The sequence below is a fragment of the Thermobia domestica genome, chromosome 18 (genome assembly GCF_964235325.1).
Source record: "Thermobia domestica chromosome 18, izTheDome1.hap1.1, whole genome shotgun sequence".
In the NCBI taxonomy this organism is placed as follows: Eukaryota; Metazoa; Arthropoda; class Insecta; order Zygentoma; family Lepismatidae; genus Thermobia; species Thermobia domestica.
The window spans coordinates 21,642,230-21,662,577 of record NC_137471.1 but is presented as its reverse complement, the minus strand read 5'-3'; the positions used below and the strand labels follow the sequence as shown (position 1 = coordinate 21,662,577).

The 20,348-nt window shown below is 35.0% G+C and overlaps 2 protein-coding genes across 2 annotated transcripts in view; one reads left to right on the top strand and one right to left on the bottom strand.

Moving 5' to 3' along the window:
- The window catches only part of Hexo1 (beta-hexosaminidase 1), a 93,959-nt gene extending 91,703 nt beyond the window's left edge, over positions 1–2,256 (bottom strand). The window contains exon 1 of the mRNA XM_081746173.1: positions 2,061–2,256. The gene's annotated coding sequence lies outside the window, so the exon portion shown is untranslated. The remainder of the gene's footprint in view (positions 1–2,060) is intronic.
- A 7,130-nt stretch (positions 2,257–9,386) lies between these two features.
- Positions 9,387–20,348, top strand: part of LOC145675658 (chitooligosaccharidolytic beta-N-acetylglucosaminidase-like) — a 24,152-nt gene continuing 13,190 nt past the window's right edge. Inside the window, exons 1-2 of the mRNA XM_081746224.1 lie at positions 9,387–9,520; positions 12,094–12,176. Coding sequence (XP_081602350.1) covers positions 9,518–9,520; positions 12,094–12,176 — 86 coding nt within the window. The 5' untranslated portion in view covers positions 9,387–9,517. The remainder of the gene's footprint in view (positions 9,521–12,093; positions 12,177–20,348) is intronic.

The window sequence follows — 20,348 nt, the reverse complement described above, 5'->3', positions numbered from 1 at the left end:
CGCTTTTGCGGTTTCGGTTTTGAAAACCGCATTTGCGGTTTCGGTTTTGAAAACCGCTTTTGCGGTTTCGGTTTTGAAAACCGCATCTGCGGTTTCGGTTTTGAAAACCGCTTTTGCGGTTTCGGTTTTGAAAACCGCATTTGCGGTTTCGGTTTTGAAAACCGCATTTGCGGTTTCGGTTTTGAAAACCGCATTTGCGGTTTTCGGTTTTCAGAAAATCGGTTTTCTCAAAAACCGAAAACCGCAAATGTCACAAAAATTCAACAGCACTAATCATAACCAACATATCAATTAGTAAATTCTTCACATAGTAGGAAATTTATTTTTTTTTCTCTTGCTTCTAATGTAATTTTTTCCTGTTTTTATTTAGCGATATTTTTAAAATTTCTGTTCGCTGACATTTTAGGTAAAACAATGCTTAGGCTAAATAATGACTCGTAGTTCGCCTAAATTTACGGAGAAAAATATTATCATTTATGCCATAACCAGAACCGGCCCTAAGCAATTTACCGCCCCGTGCAATGTCATTGTTTCCCACCCCCTCCCTTTCTCCAGTAAGAACAAATATTAAAAGCCACGATTTTAAGTATGCTACGCTATCATGAATAACGCAATGGGAGGGAAAGTGCAGTCGCACTCAGAAAGGCCTAAACACTACAAATACAATCTCGTTGTGACTGTTTTTTTCCCTTTAAATAAGAATCTACTATATTAGTGAAAGATAAAGCAAACACACCTGCAGACGAAAGATGGTAATTCTTTTTATAGAATTCAATATCGAGCTTCAATCTCTGTATATCAGTGTGCAATTCCAGTGCAACTAATTCTTTTATCTTTATTTCTTAATTGTCCTTCTACATCTGTTAATTTTTTTTTTTTTAAAAAAAGAAAAACTTGTTTCTACCTTCAATGATCAGGAACTTCTTTGTGACAAAGGCAAGACTAGTTTTCATATCAAAATTGTGATAACTAATCAAATGGAACAGGTCACAACTGTTCGAGAATTGAGTTCTAGTATTTGTGTGAAGAATCAAGCAATTTATGCTGGGATTTATTTGACCATCTGCTTCACCACTGTCCATGTGACCTTAAACTAATGCGACCTAAACATGATTTATGAATGTAGAATTCAAATAGAAGGTCAACTTAGTAAATTCAACTACAATCACCATGAAGTCTGTTTCCAACAAGAAATATTTATTTTAAATAATATAGTTATGACAGATTTTATCGCCCCTCGAAACTTGTCGCTTCGTGCAAATGCACGTGTTGCACATATGATAGAGCCAAACTCTGGCCATAACTATATGAAATGATTGATAAAGCGAACCGATGCGAGCGGGATTCGAATCTACGGCCCGTTAGCTAGATCTTGTTCTCACTAGCCTAAATGCCTTAAATCATTCGATCACGCCAACCTGCTGGTAAAGGTCCAAGTGAGAAAATTCGCAGAACTTAGAAATGTTTAAAAAAAAATAAAAAAAAAAAAAAACTTTTGCTCGTTTCGACCGTGCAGGGTGCCACTTGTTATTGAAATATATTAAACTTGCAAGCAAAACGTTGTTTTATAACAATGTCCTGTAACTGTATTTGCCAACGATTTAGTTATATTTTTTAAAAAATAAAGCTAGTTACAGTTTATGCGCCAGTACGAATGATATTAAGAAGAGACAATTTAGTTTTCCCTTTTAAAAGTAAAAAATAAATAAATAAATAAAGAACTTTAAAACATATGTTTTTGTTTATGTCTAAATCAAAATTAGAAATAAAAACGTGACAAATCTGTAATATGGTATCAAATGTTGAAGAAACATTATTAAATATAGCGACAGCCTCTTCTGTCAATGTATGTATGAAGGTCAAAAATGATTCATAGTCTTTCTTTATGCGTGGCCATGTGTCTGCTGTTAGCAACATTTTGTTTCAGTGAAAGTTCGCATCCTTGCATGCATCAAGACCAAGAAACGAAAGTGACACACTTCTTGTATTTTTTTAACGTTTTCCGTACCAAGCAAAGAAACGTGCAAAAAGAAAAGCAAACGTGCAGAAACAATACTTACTGCAGTTAAATATCTCACAGGTTAATTTTTGTTTCGAAGGTGCCAATTGGCATGTGTGTGGGCTTAATACAAGCACCTGTCGGATGCCAGTGCACCTGGGCTCTATGCTTCTTACACAGTTCCTTTTGCCTTGAAAAGTTCCTGAACTCGTCTCGCAGCAAACCAAGCATCCAACTAACTAACTGAGCGTGCAAAGAAATTGCCCAATGTCTCTCTCTCTCCTTCTTCCACCTGAACCGTTATTGGTCCTCTGCAGGGCGAATGGAAATCACCAGCCGGAACCAAAAACAAAAAAAGTTTTAAAAAATATACATATATTCTCAAGAGATTTTTTTTAAAAAAAGACACTTTTTTCTTCTTTGGCTTGCATTCAGACTCATACGGAGTGCCTAAACAGGTTGTTACAAATTATCTTGTGACTTGAAAATGATGTAACTGGGAATATGATCTCGGGTTCGAGAACCTAATACCGCCTCTTCTTTGTAGTCCGAAGTTCAAGTCAGGTCGAGGTTAAATCATTCTGCTTTTTTTCTGTAATACTCCATCGTTTCCCTCCTGTCAAAAGAAGACACCATACGTAATAGATAAGACAGCTAACTGTGATATGTTAAAACATGTCTAGCATCATAAACAGGTTTTAGGAAGCATAGTATGTACACGGAATGTATATACTTAGTGACTGACCAGACAAGTGCATCCATCACGTGTTGCTTCACATCACCCAATGCATCTGCATTCCATTGTAAAGTTGAAAATGTCAAAGAACGCCCCCCAACCTGTTAAGGTTATCAACCTCACTGCCTGCATGCGTTACTTGTAGGAAATGGAGCCCTTACCCTTTGTTGTCACCAGAAAGGTTTAAGCCAACAACATGATGACTTCAAGTTGGGCACCAGTACTATACGTTATTTCGATATATTAATTGCTCGAGTGATATTTTCAAATATCAAAATATCGACATTGGATATTTTATTGATTGGTATCCACGTATGTCAATATTTTGATGTATTTCGATAGTTTTCGATATTAAGATATTTGGATATTTTCCATACTCTTACAGAAACTTGGTTACATCTTGGATATCTTGTCGAAGACTTTTTTCTGTGTTCTCCCGTTTCCTCCCACATTCTGATCCCACTGGTTCTTCCATTATCATTCACTTGCCTTAATCATCCGTCTCCCTTAGTGTAAAAGGCATATTCGTGGGACATGCAAGTGAAGGACTTCTATTCCAATCTATTCCAATTTATTCTTATTTCATTACTTTTTCCACAATAATTGACTATCATTAAGTAATTACCCATCTCCTCTAGCCAGAGGAGGACACGGTGAGTCAGTGGTGTAGCTAATGCCTCTGATGCGTGAGGTCCCCTGGCCCGTAGCCAGCCAAAAAATGTAGAGGGTGGGCCGATACATCCATCCATATTAAAGTTCTCTTGCAAGCCTACCGTGAAAAATTTAGAGGGCCCGGCCCAATAGACCCCCATGGATATGGGCCTGGGGTCCCTGGCTCGATCTCTGGCCAAGCAAGTTTGTGGTGGACAATATGGTGTCTGTGGGTTTTCTTGGAGCACTCCCGTTTCCTTCCACTTTCTCATTCCACCAATTCTTCCATCATCACCATTCACTTGCTTTAATCATCACCTCTCTTAGCCTAAAGAGATATCATGGGACGTTAAACTGAAAGGTTTTTCCTTTAGCCAGAGAGCATATCCGTGGAAGGTAAAAGTGAATAATTTCATTATACAGGGTGTTTCAAAACAACAGCAACGTTTGGGAGGTGATTCCTGACGCCAAGATAAGACAAAAAGTATAGACCAACCTGGGTGCACAAATACTTCCTTTCGGAGTTATAGTCTGCCGAAAACATGAAAATCTGAACTTTAATCTTTCATAGCTCCAATACTATGGAACCTACTATAATCGGGTGAAGACTTCACTTAGAACTAGTATGTGCCCTATCCAAATATCCATGTTTCAGAATCATGCGGTACTTCCCCAACAATTTTTATAGAGGTAGTTGGTGAGTACTTCAAGTTATATGCCCGTAGGCAAACTCCCTCCATAAAAATTGTTGCGTGAGTGCCACAGGATTCTGAAACATGTATTTTTGTATAGCGCACAAGTTAGCTCCATAGTGAAGTCTTCACCCGACTATAGTAGGTTCCATAGTTTTGGACCTATGGACCATTAAAGTTCATTTTTTCAGTTTTCGTCAGCCTATAACTCCGAGAGGGAGCAATTGTGCACCCAGGTTGGTCTATACTTTTGGTCTTATTTTGGTGTCAGGAATCACCTCCCAAACGTTGTCTATGTTGTTTTCAAACACCCTGTATATATCGCTTTAGTAACTTTGCTGAATCCTCTTTATTTTGAAGTGGTGATAAGGGAGAAGAAAACATATATGACGAGCTTGTTTACAAAAATGAACATTTTTATTTTCAGTTTTTTTTGCTAAATTGACCTTCAACAGTTTCTCAATCTATGGAATGATCTCTGTCAGATTACGCGATAGGGTTTATAAAAACTTTTTTTTTTTTTTTTTTTTTTTTGGAATAGAAATTACAACAGAGTCATTTCATGTGAAATCACGTAATTTTAAAACATGACCGTGCTTCAATCTCTCAGATTCTCTTCAAATTTTTTTCATTCATAAATACCAATGACATTATGCTAAATTAATTTTCTGCGATTTTTTGTATGAAAAATGGGCCGAGATGAAATTTTTGAAATATATGAATTGTCTGCCAATTTCACTTTTCGCCACTCAGCATCATGGAACTAAAATTATCATAACTTCCTTATTTTTGAAGTTATTTGGCTCATCCAGGTATCAAATGAAAGCTTAATTTTTGCTCTTTCAGCAGATCCTAAGAAACCTTGCAAAAGGTTACACTGTCAAACATTAAGGGGCAAGTTACAACTTTGAAACTTTTGAAACTTTTTTGTACATTAATCTTAACACTACGTGGTATGGTTAGAAAATAAAGAGGGTGTTTTTTGTATTTTTGTAATTATTGTATATATATATATATATATATATATATATATATATATATATATATATATATATATATATATATATATATATATATATATATATATATATATATATATTACATGTACGGAAATATACAGTTTTAAGTTTTGTTACAAATTATGTCATTGCTCATAAATTACAACTATGAAATTTTTAAAACCTTTTTAATAGAATCATCTTAGCACATACATGATATGGTTAAAAAAATAAAAAGAGTACTTTTGGTATTTTTGTAATTTTTTTCAAGGCATTTTACATGTACGGAGATATATGTACAGTTTTGTTTTGTTACAAATTGTGTCATCGCTCGTAAGTTACAACTATGAAACTTTTGAAACTTTTTTTTATAGAATCATCTTAGCACATAAATGATATGGATAAAAAATAAAAAAGAGTATTTCTGGTATTTTTGCATTTTTTAATTTTTATTTTACCTGTACGGAAATATACAGTTTTAAGTTTTGTTACATTTTAAAAAATCGTTGTGTTATTTCAACGACATGCCTATGTCTTAACACAATTGTGTTAAAATATAACACAAACAGTTGGTTAGAACAACTCACCCTCCATTTGGAGTTGTGTGTCAAATGCTGGTAGTTGAAATGACACACAGCCTGTGTGTTAAATGTTGTGTAGAGGTCGTTGTGAGACGAAAGCGAATATCTGCTGCAGTTATGCTGATAGGAAAGTTGTTTGAACAACGTTGAACTTGTCACAGGATGCTAGCATGAGTTCGATTATAATCCGAAGAAACAGACAATACAGTCAAAAAGTGGTCTTAGACTACCTTTCTATTTTACATGAATTTTGTAGCTGTCATAAAAAAAAACAACAACAACAACTTGCAACCCAATCTTTCTATTTACTGTTTACGTGTTACAACTTCCTGAAAGCAAGAGAGGTATCTCCAGCCATGCAGCACTGCACTCTAGTGGACAAATAGTGAACCTCCTCATTAAAAACGTTTATTTTGGCACACTTTCCCTCCTTGTCCAAAAGAATCCGTCGTTTCGGAAGCGGCGAAACTGTTTTTTCCTTTATGTCAGCGGGAGGCCAATAGCAGGTAGCAAGCAAGACGTCCCAGAAAGTTGCACATGGTTCAACTCCTTGCAAGATGGAGAAAAAAAGAAAATGTTGTCCCTTTCAGGACTATGTTTACATGGTGAAATATGGTAGGGTTTCAAGATTTTTTTTTAAATGACAGCTACAAGATTCATGTAACGTGGCAATGCGGTCTAATGCAAAGAAAGATAAAAGGAACTTAATGAGAGCTATACAGCCATTAGTGGCAAAGATATTAGCGAAAAGCAGTTTCCATTAGTGGACAGGTGTTGTAAAGGTAAATATTGCAATCATTTAAATGCTAGGGAACAAGAAAAATCGTTTGCTCAATTTTACGGAAGTGGTTCAAAAGAACAAGATGCCCTGCTGTCAGGCTTACTACAGAGTAGACGTACGGAGCCAAAGAACGATACGCATGGAGTTTGTTCCCTTTTCTGGACCCAGATGCTGTTGATTGGTATGAAGAAGTGTTCCGTCAAGCCCAAATCGGAAACCAAGAACCAAACAGCGGTGATGGAGATGATTTTCATGAGTATGCTTTACCAGCCCTACATAATGCATAAACTATTTCTAGTGTCCAGGACTATTACATATCCAGTTTCTACATAATAAATTGACTATTTTAATGTATTATTGTTACACATATATTGTCCTGTTTATTTTATACTTTGTTCCTTACTTTGCAAATATATATATATATATATATATATATATATATATATATATATATATATATATATATATATATATATATATATATATATATATATATATATATATACTCGTATATATATATATATACACGCGAGAATCCTGCAAGGTCATTCTCTCTAACATTCATATTTATGTTATAGTGAAACAAACTGTTAGTTTCTTTGTATTTTGTGGAAGAAAAAGAATAAATCTTTGTTTCTCTTCTAGGGTGCACATGTACAAACGTTAAATTAAAAAAAAAATATATCTATATTTGAAATGTTTACACGCGATTTTCTCAGAACATGATTTCTCGTTACGTGCCCTTATCACATAGAACTCCTCAATTTTAACAAGTGGGACAATCGAAAATTAATGTAAGATCCCATTTAGGCACTGTTATCCAATAGTCTTACTAACTCTATGGCGTATGTAGCCCGGAGGTTCAAGGTCGCGTTTACTAAAGCTCTCCATTGACTTCTATTCTTAGCCAGTTTGTAGTTTCTATTCCTATTTCTGCGAGATCCATCTTAATGCTGTCCCCCTATCTGCGCCTAGGTCTTCCTAATGGCCGTTTTCCAATTGGACTTCCAGTCAAGACTTTGAAAACGTTTCTACTTTCTTCCATTCTGGCTACTTGACCAGCCCACCTAAGCCTCCTAGACTTGATAACCCTAATAATATTTGGTGAACCATATAACTTAAGTAGTACCTCATTATGAAGTTTCCGCCATTCCCCATTCCCGTTCCTCTTGGATCTCCGAATATTCGTCGTCAGGATCTTGTTCTCAAATACTTCTATTCTACGCTCTTCCCTCAGAGTAAGCGACCATGTTTCGCAACCATACATAAGAACAGGCATGATTATCGTTTTATATATTTTAAACTTTAAATTCCTTAACAGAATTCGCGACTCAATAATAACACCCCCAAAACTTCCTAACTCAACATTCATTTGTATACAGTACTTTCTCAATAAAACTATACTTGTTTAACAGGGAAATGATTGATGTAGCATGAAAATTTTGATTTTACACTTTATCTGTACTATTTCTGTTATAAAAACAATCTAAAGTCTGTGACAAACATCTTGGCATTTCAGCTAAACAAATAAAACGCAAGCTCTGACGCGACGTTGCCAAGTAATAAAGGGGTGCGACTATGAATTGGCTAAGCAGACGAACTACAGCACGATCAGGTGGCAGGGAATAGACTGAAGTGAATGTGTACAAAATAAACGTGGCAATACTCTCATTTGTTAGCAACATTTAACGGGAACTTGGAGTGCCGCCTTCAAATGCCAAGATGTTTGTCACGCCGTTTAGTTCTATCATTTTTCCACCCTGAAAATATATGTGGAAATATTTTACAATTACTTATCATATTTTCAACACTGCATAGAAGTAGTGGCTTGTAGTGTTGGATCTCCCTCTTCCCTTTCAAAGCTAGGACCGTTCTCAATAAAAAAATCTGGGTGCGAGGGAGCGCCTGGCTTCTGCAATAGCGTTTGCTTCCACTGAAGAAAAATGAAATCTTTCATTCTTACGTCCCACGATTATGCCGGCTAAGCTAAAGGAGACGGTGATGATTAGAAATGAGTGACATGAATAAAATAGGAGGAAATGGAAGAAACCAGAGAAAACCAACGTATACGGTTTGTTCACTACAAAGTTCATTTGGCACGAGCTGGGATCGAACGAGGGACCCCACGCACAGAGATCAACGTCTTATCACTTAGTCACCGCGGCCCTCGTTTCGACTGACGCAAACGATTCGTGTGCTGAACTACAGATACATATCAGCCAGGGACGTAGTCAAGGGGTGGGTCATGGGGTCAGAACTCTCTCCGAATTTCCGATTTTTCTATAAATTAGTCAAATTTTAGGGGTGATTTTATAAATTTTCATATAATTTGTCCTCAAATTGAATTTTGACACTCTCAAAAGCTTTGGACTCCTCCCGAAATAAATTTCTGGCTGTGTGCCTGATCTCAGCCGAACCACTGCAGCTGTCTCCAACATTAAGCAACAGAAAGAGTGTTTCTACAACGACAAACTTCCTATTTATTTCCTCAGCGAAGGTCAACAAACCAAGAGATGTTCTACATATATAAAGTACGCAAGATAAGAATAAGAACATAAACATCTTAACCTAATTAAACAAAATATACGAAAGAAGAATAACATCTTATCTTCACACGACAAAAATAAATCAGTTTAAAATTAAAATAAAAGTAAATACCAAACAACACATATTACAGGTTCATAACACGCTTTAAATGCTTGTATTATTGAATTGTTCTAATTCCTTATCTAAATACATTGTTAATTTCACTGTTTATTTATACAAATAGCTAGTAGTTCAGAAGTTATCCTACAAAAGAAGACTCTTGACGAAAAAAACGGAGAGCAAGAGATAGTATAAAATTATTTGTTCATTAAATAATGTCAAGATGTCACGAAAATGATTTAGAACAAAAAAATGATTACGATATATTTCAACTGATTTATCTGTTCACACCAGTTTCGTTTTCTAACTCTGATAAAATACAACTTTCTCCAATAAGACGACTTCTTAGAACTATAAGGATTTCGATACAATCATACTAGCGTCAAAGTTCGAGTATAACTCCTAGTCTCATAGTTAAGAAAACTACTTTAGTATGGTAAGTAGTTACTCCACTGAATTATCCAGTATTTGAAGTTTTCAGGATTGTTTCTAGAGTTTTGTTGCCTACATTTTATTATTAAGTATTCTGCCTTTTGACAAGTCCTGGGACTAATGAGTTTTATTATTATTATTATTATTATTATTATTATTATTATTATTATTATTATTATTATTATTATTATTATTATTATTAATTTCAGTTTGGACCGGGAAATGTTTCTTCATGTTTCTCGATTTTCAGCTTCCTCTATTAACTTCCATTATTTTCTTCTATTTTTCAAATCATCGATCACTTCTGTTCTTCTTTTTAATCCTATTCCTCACTTTCCTTCCCTCTTTCCTTCCATGGTGGTATGAAGAAGATAATTTCTTCGCAAGATGTGTTTAATCCAACTGTTCTCCTACGAAGGATGGTGGCTAAAAGTGTCCTCTTCTCTCCTACCCGTTTTAAAACGTCTTTGTTTGTTACTTTCTGTCCATTTTATATTCTTCATCTTCCTCCAACACCATATTTCAAAACTTTCTAAATATTTCTTCTCCAACTTCCGTAATGTCCAAGTCTCTGAACCATACAGTCCAATACTCCATATATAACTCTTGACAAACTTCTTTAGTCCAATATTAAGGTTGCTAGTTAAGAATTACCTTTTCTTGTTGAATCCTTCTTTGGCCTTGACAATTCTTGACCTGATCTCTTTGGTGCAGTAAGCATCTCTCGTCAAAATACTTCCCAGATACTTGAAATGATCGACCTCTTCAAGTTCTCTTTGTTCTACTCTGACCTGTAAGGGCGCATTTCAACGGGATATTCTCATGAACATGACTTTTGATTTTTTGATGTTGATTTCCACTCCATATAATTTCCCAGTGTCAATTAATTTGTCAATCATCTCCTGTAGTTTTTCTTCGGTTCTACCTATAATAACCGTATCAATCTGTGTACCTGATCTTGTTAATGATCTGGCCTCCAATCTTAAAGTCTTCAATTCCCATTGATGCTTTCTTCATTAAACATTCACTATAAATATTGAATAATTGGGGCGACATACTACATCCTTGTCTGACTCCTCTTCCGATCTCCACTTAAACCACCCAAATTTAGATCTGGCTAGAAATAAGAAAAAAGATATAGCCTATATATATATACTTAGAGAGAGGCAAATATAAAATATGTTTTGAATCACACCTCGTAGGATAATGAAAAGAAGCAGCTTATGTCTCATGGTTATGTTAAATAGAAATAGCCTATTTTAAATATTCATATTTCGTAATATTTTGACAAAGTTTGTTCTTTGTAAAGATCTTCAGATTTCTTCATATTTTGTATACATATGTCGTATGTGGGTCAACCGATTTGAAATCGCCCACTTTTAGGTTAACAGGTTTCTGACAAAATTTATCATTTTAAAATGTCTGTATCCTCACGATCAAAAGTGGTTGTTTGTAAGTATTCCATAATTGACGTCTGGAATAAAATAATGTAACCAAGTTATCAGAATAATTTTATCAAGTGAAAAATATTACGTGCAAGAACGCGATGCTTTTCAGCTTACCACGTAGTCACCTCCTGTGCCCGAGATTGGAACTTCAGCTCAAAGACAATTAAAGGGTATCCGAAACATATGAGTTCTCCAACAGCTTCCAGTCGCTGTATCAACGAGAGAAGTAAGGTTGCCAACTGACCGGTATTAAACCAGCCTGGCCGGAAATATTGCTGTTACTTTGATTAAGACCGGTACAAACTTATTACGAGACATTTTATGACCGGTATTTTGAAATCTGTATCTAGTGAGAAGCAATTTCATCTAGTTCGAAGTAATATTTTAAAAAGTAACTTTCATTCTTTAAATCCAAAAGTGTCGTATCTTTTACCATCTATCAACAATTAATATATCATGTTTATATGTTTACATAATTTTAAAAAGATGACAGGGACTGTATCTGTGAAAACTTGAAATTTACTTGTAAGATATTTTATATTTATTGAAAGTGAAAAAGGACTTCTTAAAGCAATTTCCTGTAGTTGAAGTATAAGTTCAAAAAGTAAATTTCATTTTGTAAATCAAAGATTGTCATATATAGATTAATATACTTTTGTTCATCTGTTTTGATAATTTTAAAGAAATGTCAGTTACTGATAAATACAATAAAATGTCACAACAACTTCAGTTTCTCATTTTTAGCACCATGTATCTATTAAGCTTATTAGTGAAAGTACTGGAGATATGCAGAATACAGGTGCTAATGCAATTTTTGTCCACAATAATACATTTTCTTCCCATGGGTGAGTCCGAACAAAGTTACTTCACTCTTCGGCCTATATCATAGGGAATTTCGAAGGGATGTTGGTACTTTTATTTTCCGACTTGGCAACCCTAGAGAGAAGTTGTACGTCCACCACAACAGGTAACTACGTAATAAACTGAAGGGGCATCACCTTCTTGCAGGTAATATTTTTCACTTGATGAAATTAGTCCGAGAGCTCCATTGCCACACTATTTTATGCCAGACTCCAATTGTGGATTACGTAGAACGATTTACTCAACGATGGTCTTCTTTTACTTTCAGAAGCCAGTCCTGCAAGGACTAATTGTGGTAACAGCTCTCTTGTTCGCCCCAGTACAAGCGGATATTGACTTTACTCGACTACGGTAAGAATTCATCGCCGTCTCCTGCATTTCTCTAAAATAAATAGTTTCCTTGTGGTTAATGCACAATTCCATTCATTTGGAATCAATATTTTCACTTAATTTACAGGGTGTCCGAGAAGTCCTTCCCTGATTACAGAAATTGATAACTCAGGCTAGAAATAAGATAGAAATATGAAACTGGTGTTGAATTGTTTACAAACTATAAAAGTTTTTGTCTGTGTTGGGTTTGTTCTGTTTCGCTCGATAGGACATTTCCTGGGCGATGGATTGGTCGTGATGGACCAACAGCTTGGCCTCCACGCTCTCCTGACATAACCCCATTAGACTTCTTTTTATGGGGTTATGTCAAGGATGAGGTCTACCGAACACGTGTACCAGATCTTGAAACCCTGCAGCAACGAATAACCACAGTCGTTGCATCGATCCCTCCGGTGATGTTGGCTAATGTGTGGATGGAAATTGAATATCGCCTAGATGTGCTACGTGCTACCAAGGGTGCTCATGTGGAAGTGTACTGATGTGACCAAAACTTTTATAGTTTGTAAACAATTCAACACCAGTTTCATATTTCTATCGTATTTCTAGCCTGAGTTATCAATTTCTGTAATCAGGGAAGGACTTCTCGGACCCCTGTATTATTTGTGTGCTACGAGGGTTATTCAAAAAGTAATGCCTCCAAGACGATACCTTTATTTGTGTTTGACAGATGAGATAGCAGCGATACAGGTATCAGCGGAAGGCTTGTAATGTCAGCTACAAATGGTGGCATCATTTTTCAACATAGTCCCCATTACGGGCAACTCACTTGAGCCAACGCGAAACAAGGTTTTTCATGCAGTTGGCGAAGAATTGCGGTAGCTGCTGGCGAACTCCTGTTCCACCTCCGCATCACAACTGTAGCGTTGGCCCTGAAGGTGATCCTTAAGTTTAGATCTTTACTGTGGCCTGCAGTCTCTTTAGAGTGTCAGGTTAGACATCTGAATCTCGCAGTCAGAAATTCAATGACAGCCACTGTTTCAACCGGATGCCACTACTGGATACCATGGATTGCTCCATTACTCTGGAACGAGAAGAGATAGGAAAGTGAAACAAGTGACATTCTATTGCTTAAACATTAGTGCATTAATGATAAACAGTTCAGAATGTTTGCAATATACTATTGGCCAAGTAGTGGACTTCGAGGCATTTCTTTCTGAATCACCTACGAACATTAGGAGAAGTGGTTCAGATCTTTAATATTTAGGATCAAATGTCTGCTTAAACCCTAAATCCCAGACTCGTAAATTTTTAATTTATACATTGTTTCTTGTGCAAAAGAGTGGTGCCATAACAAGTCTTCGGAGAAAAGTATTTTGGGGCTCTCGAATCAGCAAGTTGGCCTCGGCACAGAAAAGTATTTGTTACTTGCTTCCCAATCTTCCCCATCAGTTTTGAAAATATAACAATTGAAGCTTGATCCTCTGGTCAGAAGCCATAGCAGCGGGCTCTATTGAATTAATTTATATGTATGGGTCCCCGGTTTATATGGCGGACCCTTCTTTCCTCAGGGCTATTTGCTGCAGCAATGACTGGTCCTCTCCCTCTGGGTGAAATGAATGGGTAACACAATTTAAACAAAACAACTCAAAACACTAGATCTTTCGATTTCAGCATAGATCATAGGAAGATGTGGAAACAGGTTGATACAGAAGAGGGTAGAAAGATGTACAGAAAGTTAAGCAACGAGTTACGAAGGAAAGTATACATAGCAAGGGAGAGTTTTACAAAAGAAAATGTGAGGTCTATTTCCCATGCCTTTCTTTCCCTCATTTTCAGCAATATCTGTTCTGTAACCCATGGTTTCTTAGTAGTGTTATGTTCGCTGTAACCTATTGCTTCTTCTGCAGCCTACTTTATGGAAAGTTTATGACCCCGTCGTCTGTTACTACCTGCACCTAGACTTTCCTCGTTTGAGTATTTTTCTTAGAATTTTTCAACGAAAAGATTTCTTACTTCCTCGTTTTTCAACTTTTCAGTATTCAACATCTTGTTGCCTACTCTTCTTCTGCCTACATTTTTCAATTGAATATCCACTTTGGCCACCATAAGGTTATAATCAGAGGAAATGGACCCGGGAAGGGCTTTCGCGTTCCTCAAGCTATTCCGATACGTGTCCTGAATCATAACAGTCTGATATCTTTGGCCAGCTATTGAAAATTTTCAAGTACATCTTCTTTTCTTCTGATTGAACCACGTGTTCCTAATTACTAGTGAATTCTGTCTACAAAAATTGACCAGTCCCTGTCCCCTTTCATTTCGTTCGCCTAAACCATATTTATCTGTGACTCTACCTTCCTGTTTTTCTCCCACAAATGAATTGAAATATCTCACGAGAATTACGCATTCTCTATAATTCATCTATATTCTCATAATTTACCTCTACTTCTTCTGTCGTAAGTGAAGTGGTCGGGGCGTATGTCTGTATCATCACTAGGTCCTTTTTTTCATTTACGTCTTCACATCATCATCATTAAAAGTTTACTTTCCCTACCCTCTCTTTTAACCGCTTACCAAGAATTATTTCCACACTATTATGGCAATCTTTTTCATTACCTGAGAAAACATTCCCTCGTTTTTCCACTCCTCATTACCTTTTTTATTCTAGCTTCACAAATACCTACCAAGTCTAGATTATTCTGTTTCATTTCCTCTTTAAGATTTTCTAATTTTCCTCCTTGTAACACAGTACGTATGTTCCAAGTCCCTATTCTAAACTTTTTGTTCTTGCTTCTTGTCTTCTTGTCTCTCCTATTTTCCCCACATTGTTACTCTCTCGTCCATAGTCCTTCCCCTCCCGGAGATTCGAATGCAGGGATATTTTGTTACCGAGACTATATTTTGACCTGCAAAAGACCATTGTATAACGTTCTCTTGTTGCTGTCGGTAGACTAGGGGAGAGTGGTGGTTCACAGTTGCCTTCCATCCTGCAGCCGTCACTCTGACCACATCTGGAACTAACGTCCAAGTTGAACTACCAATTACTATGTTTTCGCCAACTTTGCTACTGAAAAATTGATACCTTCTTCCAGAAAACATTTCGTCTGCCTGCTCCATTTAAACCAATTTGGTACAGGTGACCGTTCTGGTAGTGAACTACCACAGACATAGTACCAAATTTTATCAGACATAGCACCAGAAGTGCACGCAATCCTCCTCATCCGACACATGTCTTTGTAAATGCAATGCTTATCGATCCATGTTTATAAAAGAGCTGTTATATCATATTGGTAGTATACACTTCCGCTCGCTCTAATTTTCATAGATCCAAGACAGACAATGAAAAGTGATCATGACTCATGTTTAAAAAAAAAATACTCTAATTGCATTCATACTCTATCCACTGCTGCCCCTTATAAATACTCCAGATTAGGTAAGGGCTATAAATAGGCCTGGAAACAACCCATTTTTCAAAGCTACTAGCCTTGCACTTCGGTTTTTACATGTATTAAAGTATATGAAACAGAAACGTTACAATGTAGGACTAGACTAGATTTAGAGTTTTGCCACCTATAAGCTAGAGTCTATTTGCCAACCCTACAGTTTTTTTAAAATATATATATATATATATATTGCTTCTTTTCGGAAAATTTTGCCAATATCTGAAAACGAGATTTATGGAATTTAAGCCTGAATAGCAAACTTTAAAACTAAACTACGAGAAAATCTAATTTTTAAATGTAAGGACTGAAATTTAACTATAGTTCAAAGATTTTCTGTAGACGGCTCAAGATCATGAAGCAGACTACAAAACAAAAAAGAAAATGGTTTATTTGTCCCATTTAAATAACAAAAAGATCGTAAGTCAACTGGTTTATTTTGTTCTTTTTTGTGACCTTAAGCCGCCTATAAAAAATTCCCTAGTAAAAGTTGTCTTAGATGTAACTAGAAAAATAAAATAGAATAGACAGAATCAAATAATATTTACACAATGTGTAATTTTTTATGAAAATGAATTGCAAATAAACATATTATCTCAATTACAGTGCTTGCTACACCTGCTGTGATTGCTGATTATTTTCTTTTGTGATTACTCTTTCAGTAAAAGGAGGTTGTAAAGAACGGCCCTTCAGCCTATCATAGTTATAAAAAAGTATAAGTATCATAAAAAACCAGTATATCGTATTATTTAAAGTTCTAGCATTAAACGCGTTATGTCTCTGTAAAATACGTATGAAGAATATTGTAGCTAGTCAGAAGAAAAGAACACCTCAAGTATAGCATGGTTGTTAACATTCCACCAGTTGACGTTTTTTTCCGAACTTGCAACAACAATTTCAGTATGAAGCGCTTTATGAACCACAGTACGCTAATACTTATTGGCAAACTTGTACCGGTATACTCTAATTTTAGGCAAAACTAGAAGAACAGTGGCGTATTTTGTGACTCGCTACAATATGCTTGAATTTCTTGCTACAATATGTTTCATATGGATCTTACATAGTTGTAACGTTTAATCCTTGAAGTTCTTTCTACAATATATATTTCATATGCATCTTACATAGATGTACCGTTTAACCCTTCACGTCCTTGCTGCATTATATTTCACATAGATCTTACATATATGTAACGTTTAAACCTTGAAGACCTTACCACAATATATTTCATATGTATCTTAAATAGATTTAACGTTTAATCCTTGAAGTTCTTGCTACAATATATTTCATATGCACCTTACATAGACATAACGTTTAATCCTTGAAGTTCTTGCTACAATATATATAATATGTATCTTATATAGTTGTAACATTTATTCTTTGAAGTTCTTGCTACAATGTTGCATGTGGATCTTACATAGATGTAATGTTTAATGCTAGAAGTTCTTGCTACAATATATCTCATGTGCATCTTACATAGATGTAATGTTTAATGCTTGAAGTTCTTGCTACAATATGTTTTATATTCCTCTTACTTAGATGTAACGTTTAATGCTTCAAGTTCTTGCTAAAATATATTTCATGTGGAGTGGATCTTACATACATGTAACGTTTAATCCTTGAAGTTCTTGCTACAATATATTTCAAATGGATCTTACATAGATGTAACGTTTATTGCCTGAAGTTCTTACTACAATATGTTTCATATAGATCTTACATAGATTTAACGTTTAATCCTTGAAGTTCTTTCTACAATATATTTCATATGCATCTTACATAGATGTGACACTTAATCCTTCAAGTCCTTCCTTCATTATATTTCATATGTATCTTACATAGATGTAACGTTTAATGCTTGAACTTCTTGCCACAATATATTTCATATCCATCTTACATAGATGAAATGTTTGATGCTTCAAGTCCTTGCTGCATTATATTTCATATAGATCTTACATATATGTAAAGTTTAATCCTCGAAGTTCTTGCTACAATATGTATCTTACATAGATGTAACGTTTAATACTTGAAGTTCATGCTAGAATACATTTCATATAGATTTTACATAGATGTAACGTGTAATGCTTGAAGTTCTTGCTAAAATATATTTCAAATAGATCTTACATAGATGTAACGTTTATTGCTTGAAGTTCTTACTACAATATGTTTCATATAGATCTTACATAGATTTAACGTTTAATCCTTGAAGTTCTTTCTACAATATATTTCATATGCATCTTACATAGATGTAACACTTAATCCTTCAAGTCATTCCTGCATTATATTTCATATGTATCTTACATAGATGTAACGTTTAATGCTTCAAGTCCTTGCTGCATTATATTTCACATAGATCTTACATAGATGTAACATATAAACCTTGAAGACCTTACCGCAATATATTTCATATGTATCTTAAACAGATTTAACATTTAATCCTTGAAGTTCTTGCTACAATATATTTCATTTGCACTTTACATAGACACACCGTTTAATCCTTGAAGTTCTTGCTACAATATATATAATATGTATCTTATATAGTTGTAACATTTATTCTTTAAAGTTCTTGCTGCAATGTTGCATATGGATCCTATATAGATGTAACGTTTAATGCTTGAAGTTCTTGCTACAATATATCTCATATCCATCTTACATAGATGTAACGTTTAATGCTTGAAGTTCTTGCTACAATATGTTTCATATTCCTCTAACTTAGATGTAACGTTTAATGTTTGAAGTTCTTGCTACAATATATTTCATATGCATCTTACGTATATAACGTTTAATGCTTGAAGTTCTTGCTACAATATATTTCGTATGGATGTTACGTAGATGTAACGTTTAATGCTTGAAGTTCTTGCTACAATATATTTCATATCCATCTTACATAGATGTAACGTTTAATGCTTGAAGTTTATGCTACACTTATTTCATGTGGATCTTACTTAGCTGTAACGTTTAATCCTTGAAGTTCTTGCTGCATATATATATCTTACATAGATGTAACATTTAATCCTTGAAGTTCGTGCTAGAATACATTTCATATAGATCTTACATAGATGTAACGTTTAATGCTTGAAGTTCTTGCTACAATATGTATCTTATATAGATGTAACGTTTAATACTTGAAGTTCGTGTTAGAATACATTTCATATAGATCTTACATAGATGTAACGTTTAATGCTTGAAGTTCTTGCTAAAATATATTTCATACGGATCTTACGTAATGTAACGTTTAATGCTTGAAGTTCTTGCTAAAATATATTTCATACGGATCTTACTTAGCTGTAACGTTTAATGCTTGAAGTTCTTGCTACAATATATTTCATATCCATCTTACATAGATGTAACGTTTAATGCTTGAAGTTTATGCTACACTATATTTCATATGGATCTTACTTAGCTGTAACGTTTAATGCTTGAAGTTCTTGCTACAATATATTTCATATGCATCTTACGTATATAACGTTTAATGCTTGAAGTTATTGCTACAATATATTTCGTATGGATGTTACGTAGATGTAACGTTTAATGCTTGAAGTTCTTGCTACAATATATATCATATCCATCTTACATAGATGTAACGTTTAATGCTTGAAGTTCTTGCTACAATATATTTCATATGCATCTCACATAGATGTAACGTTTAATGCTTGAGCTTCATTCATACGATATACTGCCTTTTAGGAACACTTATTTTTGGGAGTATTATAGAGTGTAAAATGACCGATCTTTACCCACTTCCTCCCTTTCTGTCTTGAACTTCATCATGTCAAACTTTCTTTGTAGACTGCCTTTTAGCATGCTTTTCGTACATAGCAGTTTTTGTTAAATCCATTGCCACTGTTTCCAAGAATTCAAAGCTGTTTCTTTGTTAATTGAAATAGTTTTCAAGTGACCCACACAGATCTCGTACCATCAAAACACCTGTAGATCCACTTTGAATAGTTTTACTTGTTTTGTGAATTTTATGAAGCACAGTATTCCAACTCCCTCCCCAGATTTTCTTTAGAGAAGATGCTCAGCACCCACACAGAAAGGAGGGAAGAAAAATAAAAAAGAGAAATGAAAATAAGAAACAAGAATGGAAAACTAAAGAGAGAACAAAGAGTGAAATTCTAGTATTTCACGTATTTCTTAAATTATATTAGGGTTTGCTATTTCATAGGTCGGAGAGGGGAGGGGAGATGTTTGTGCATACTTATCAGGAATGTATTAAACACATAAAATTCCGGAATTATGGCGCTGAGAATTTTTTAATTTGACAAATTAAATGAGCGTTTCTTAGTACTATTTTCAGCTAAGATTGTTCACACGTCTTATGTCACAAATGGTTGACGTTCAAATGGCACGACCAGAATTTAAATCAGAGGATAGATCCTTAGAATTCTACAACCTCCATGGTTATGGAGCCATACTCTTAATCAAGAATACGTTTTTCACTGTGGGAAAAAGAATATAACAGAAAACAAACATGAAAGAATTCCATTTTTATTTAAAAATACCTACCTAAAACTCCATTTTCAAAAGGGTCAATTAAAAATAATCCGGAGTAGAATCACCCGCTAAGCTTAAGTTGTATTCCAAACTCCTAGATCCTCCGGTCGTGAACTGTGAGAGTACCTCACAGATTTTTAAATCCTGGCTTCCTATGTAGTTGCCACATCGGTTACATTCTTAATGTCAAAATCAATTTTCTTTTCGCTCGACCTGGCCTGCATTTAATTCTAGGCGTGAGATACCGAACTCAAAACATATAGTG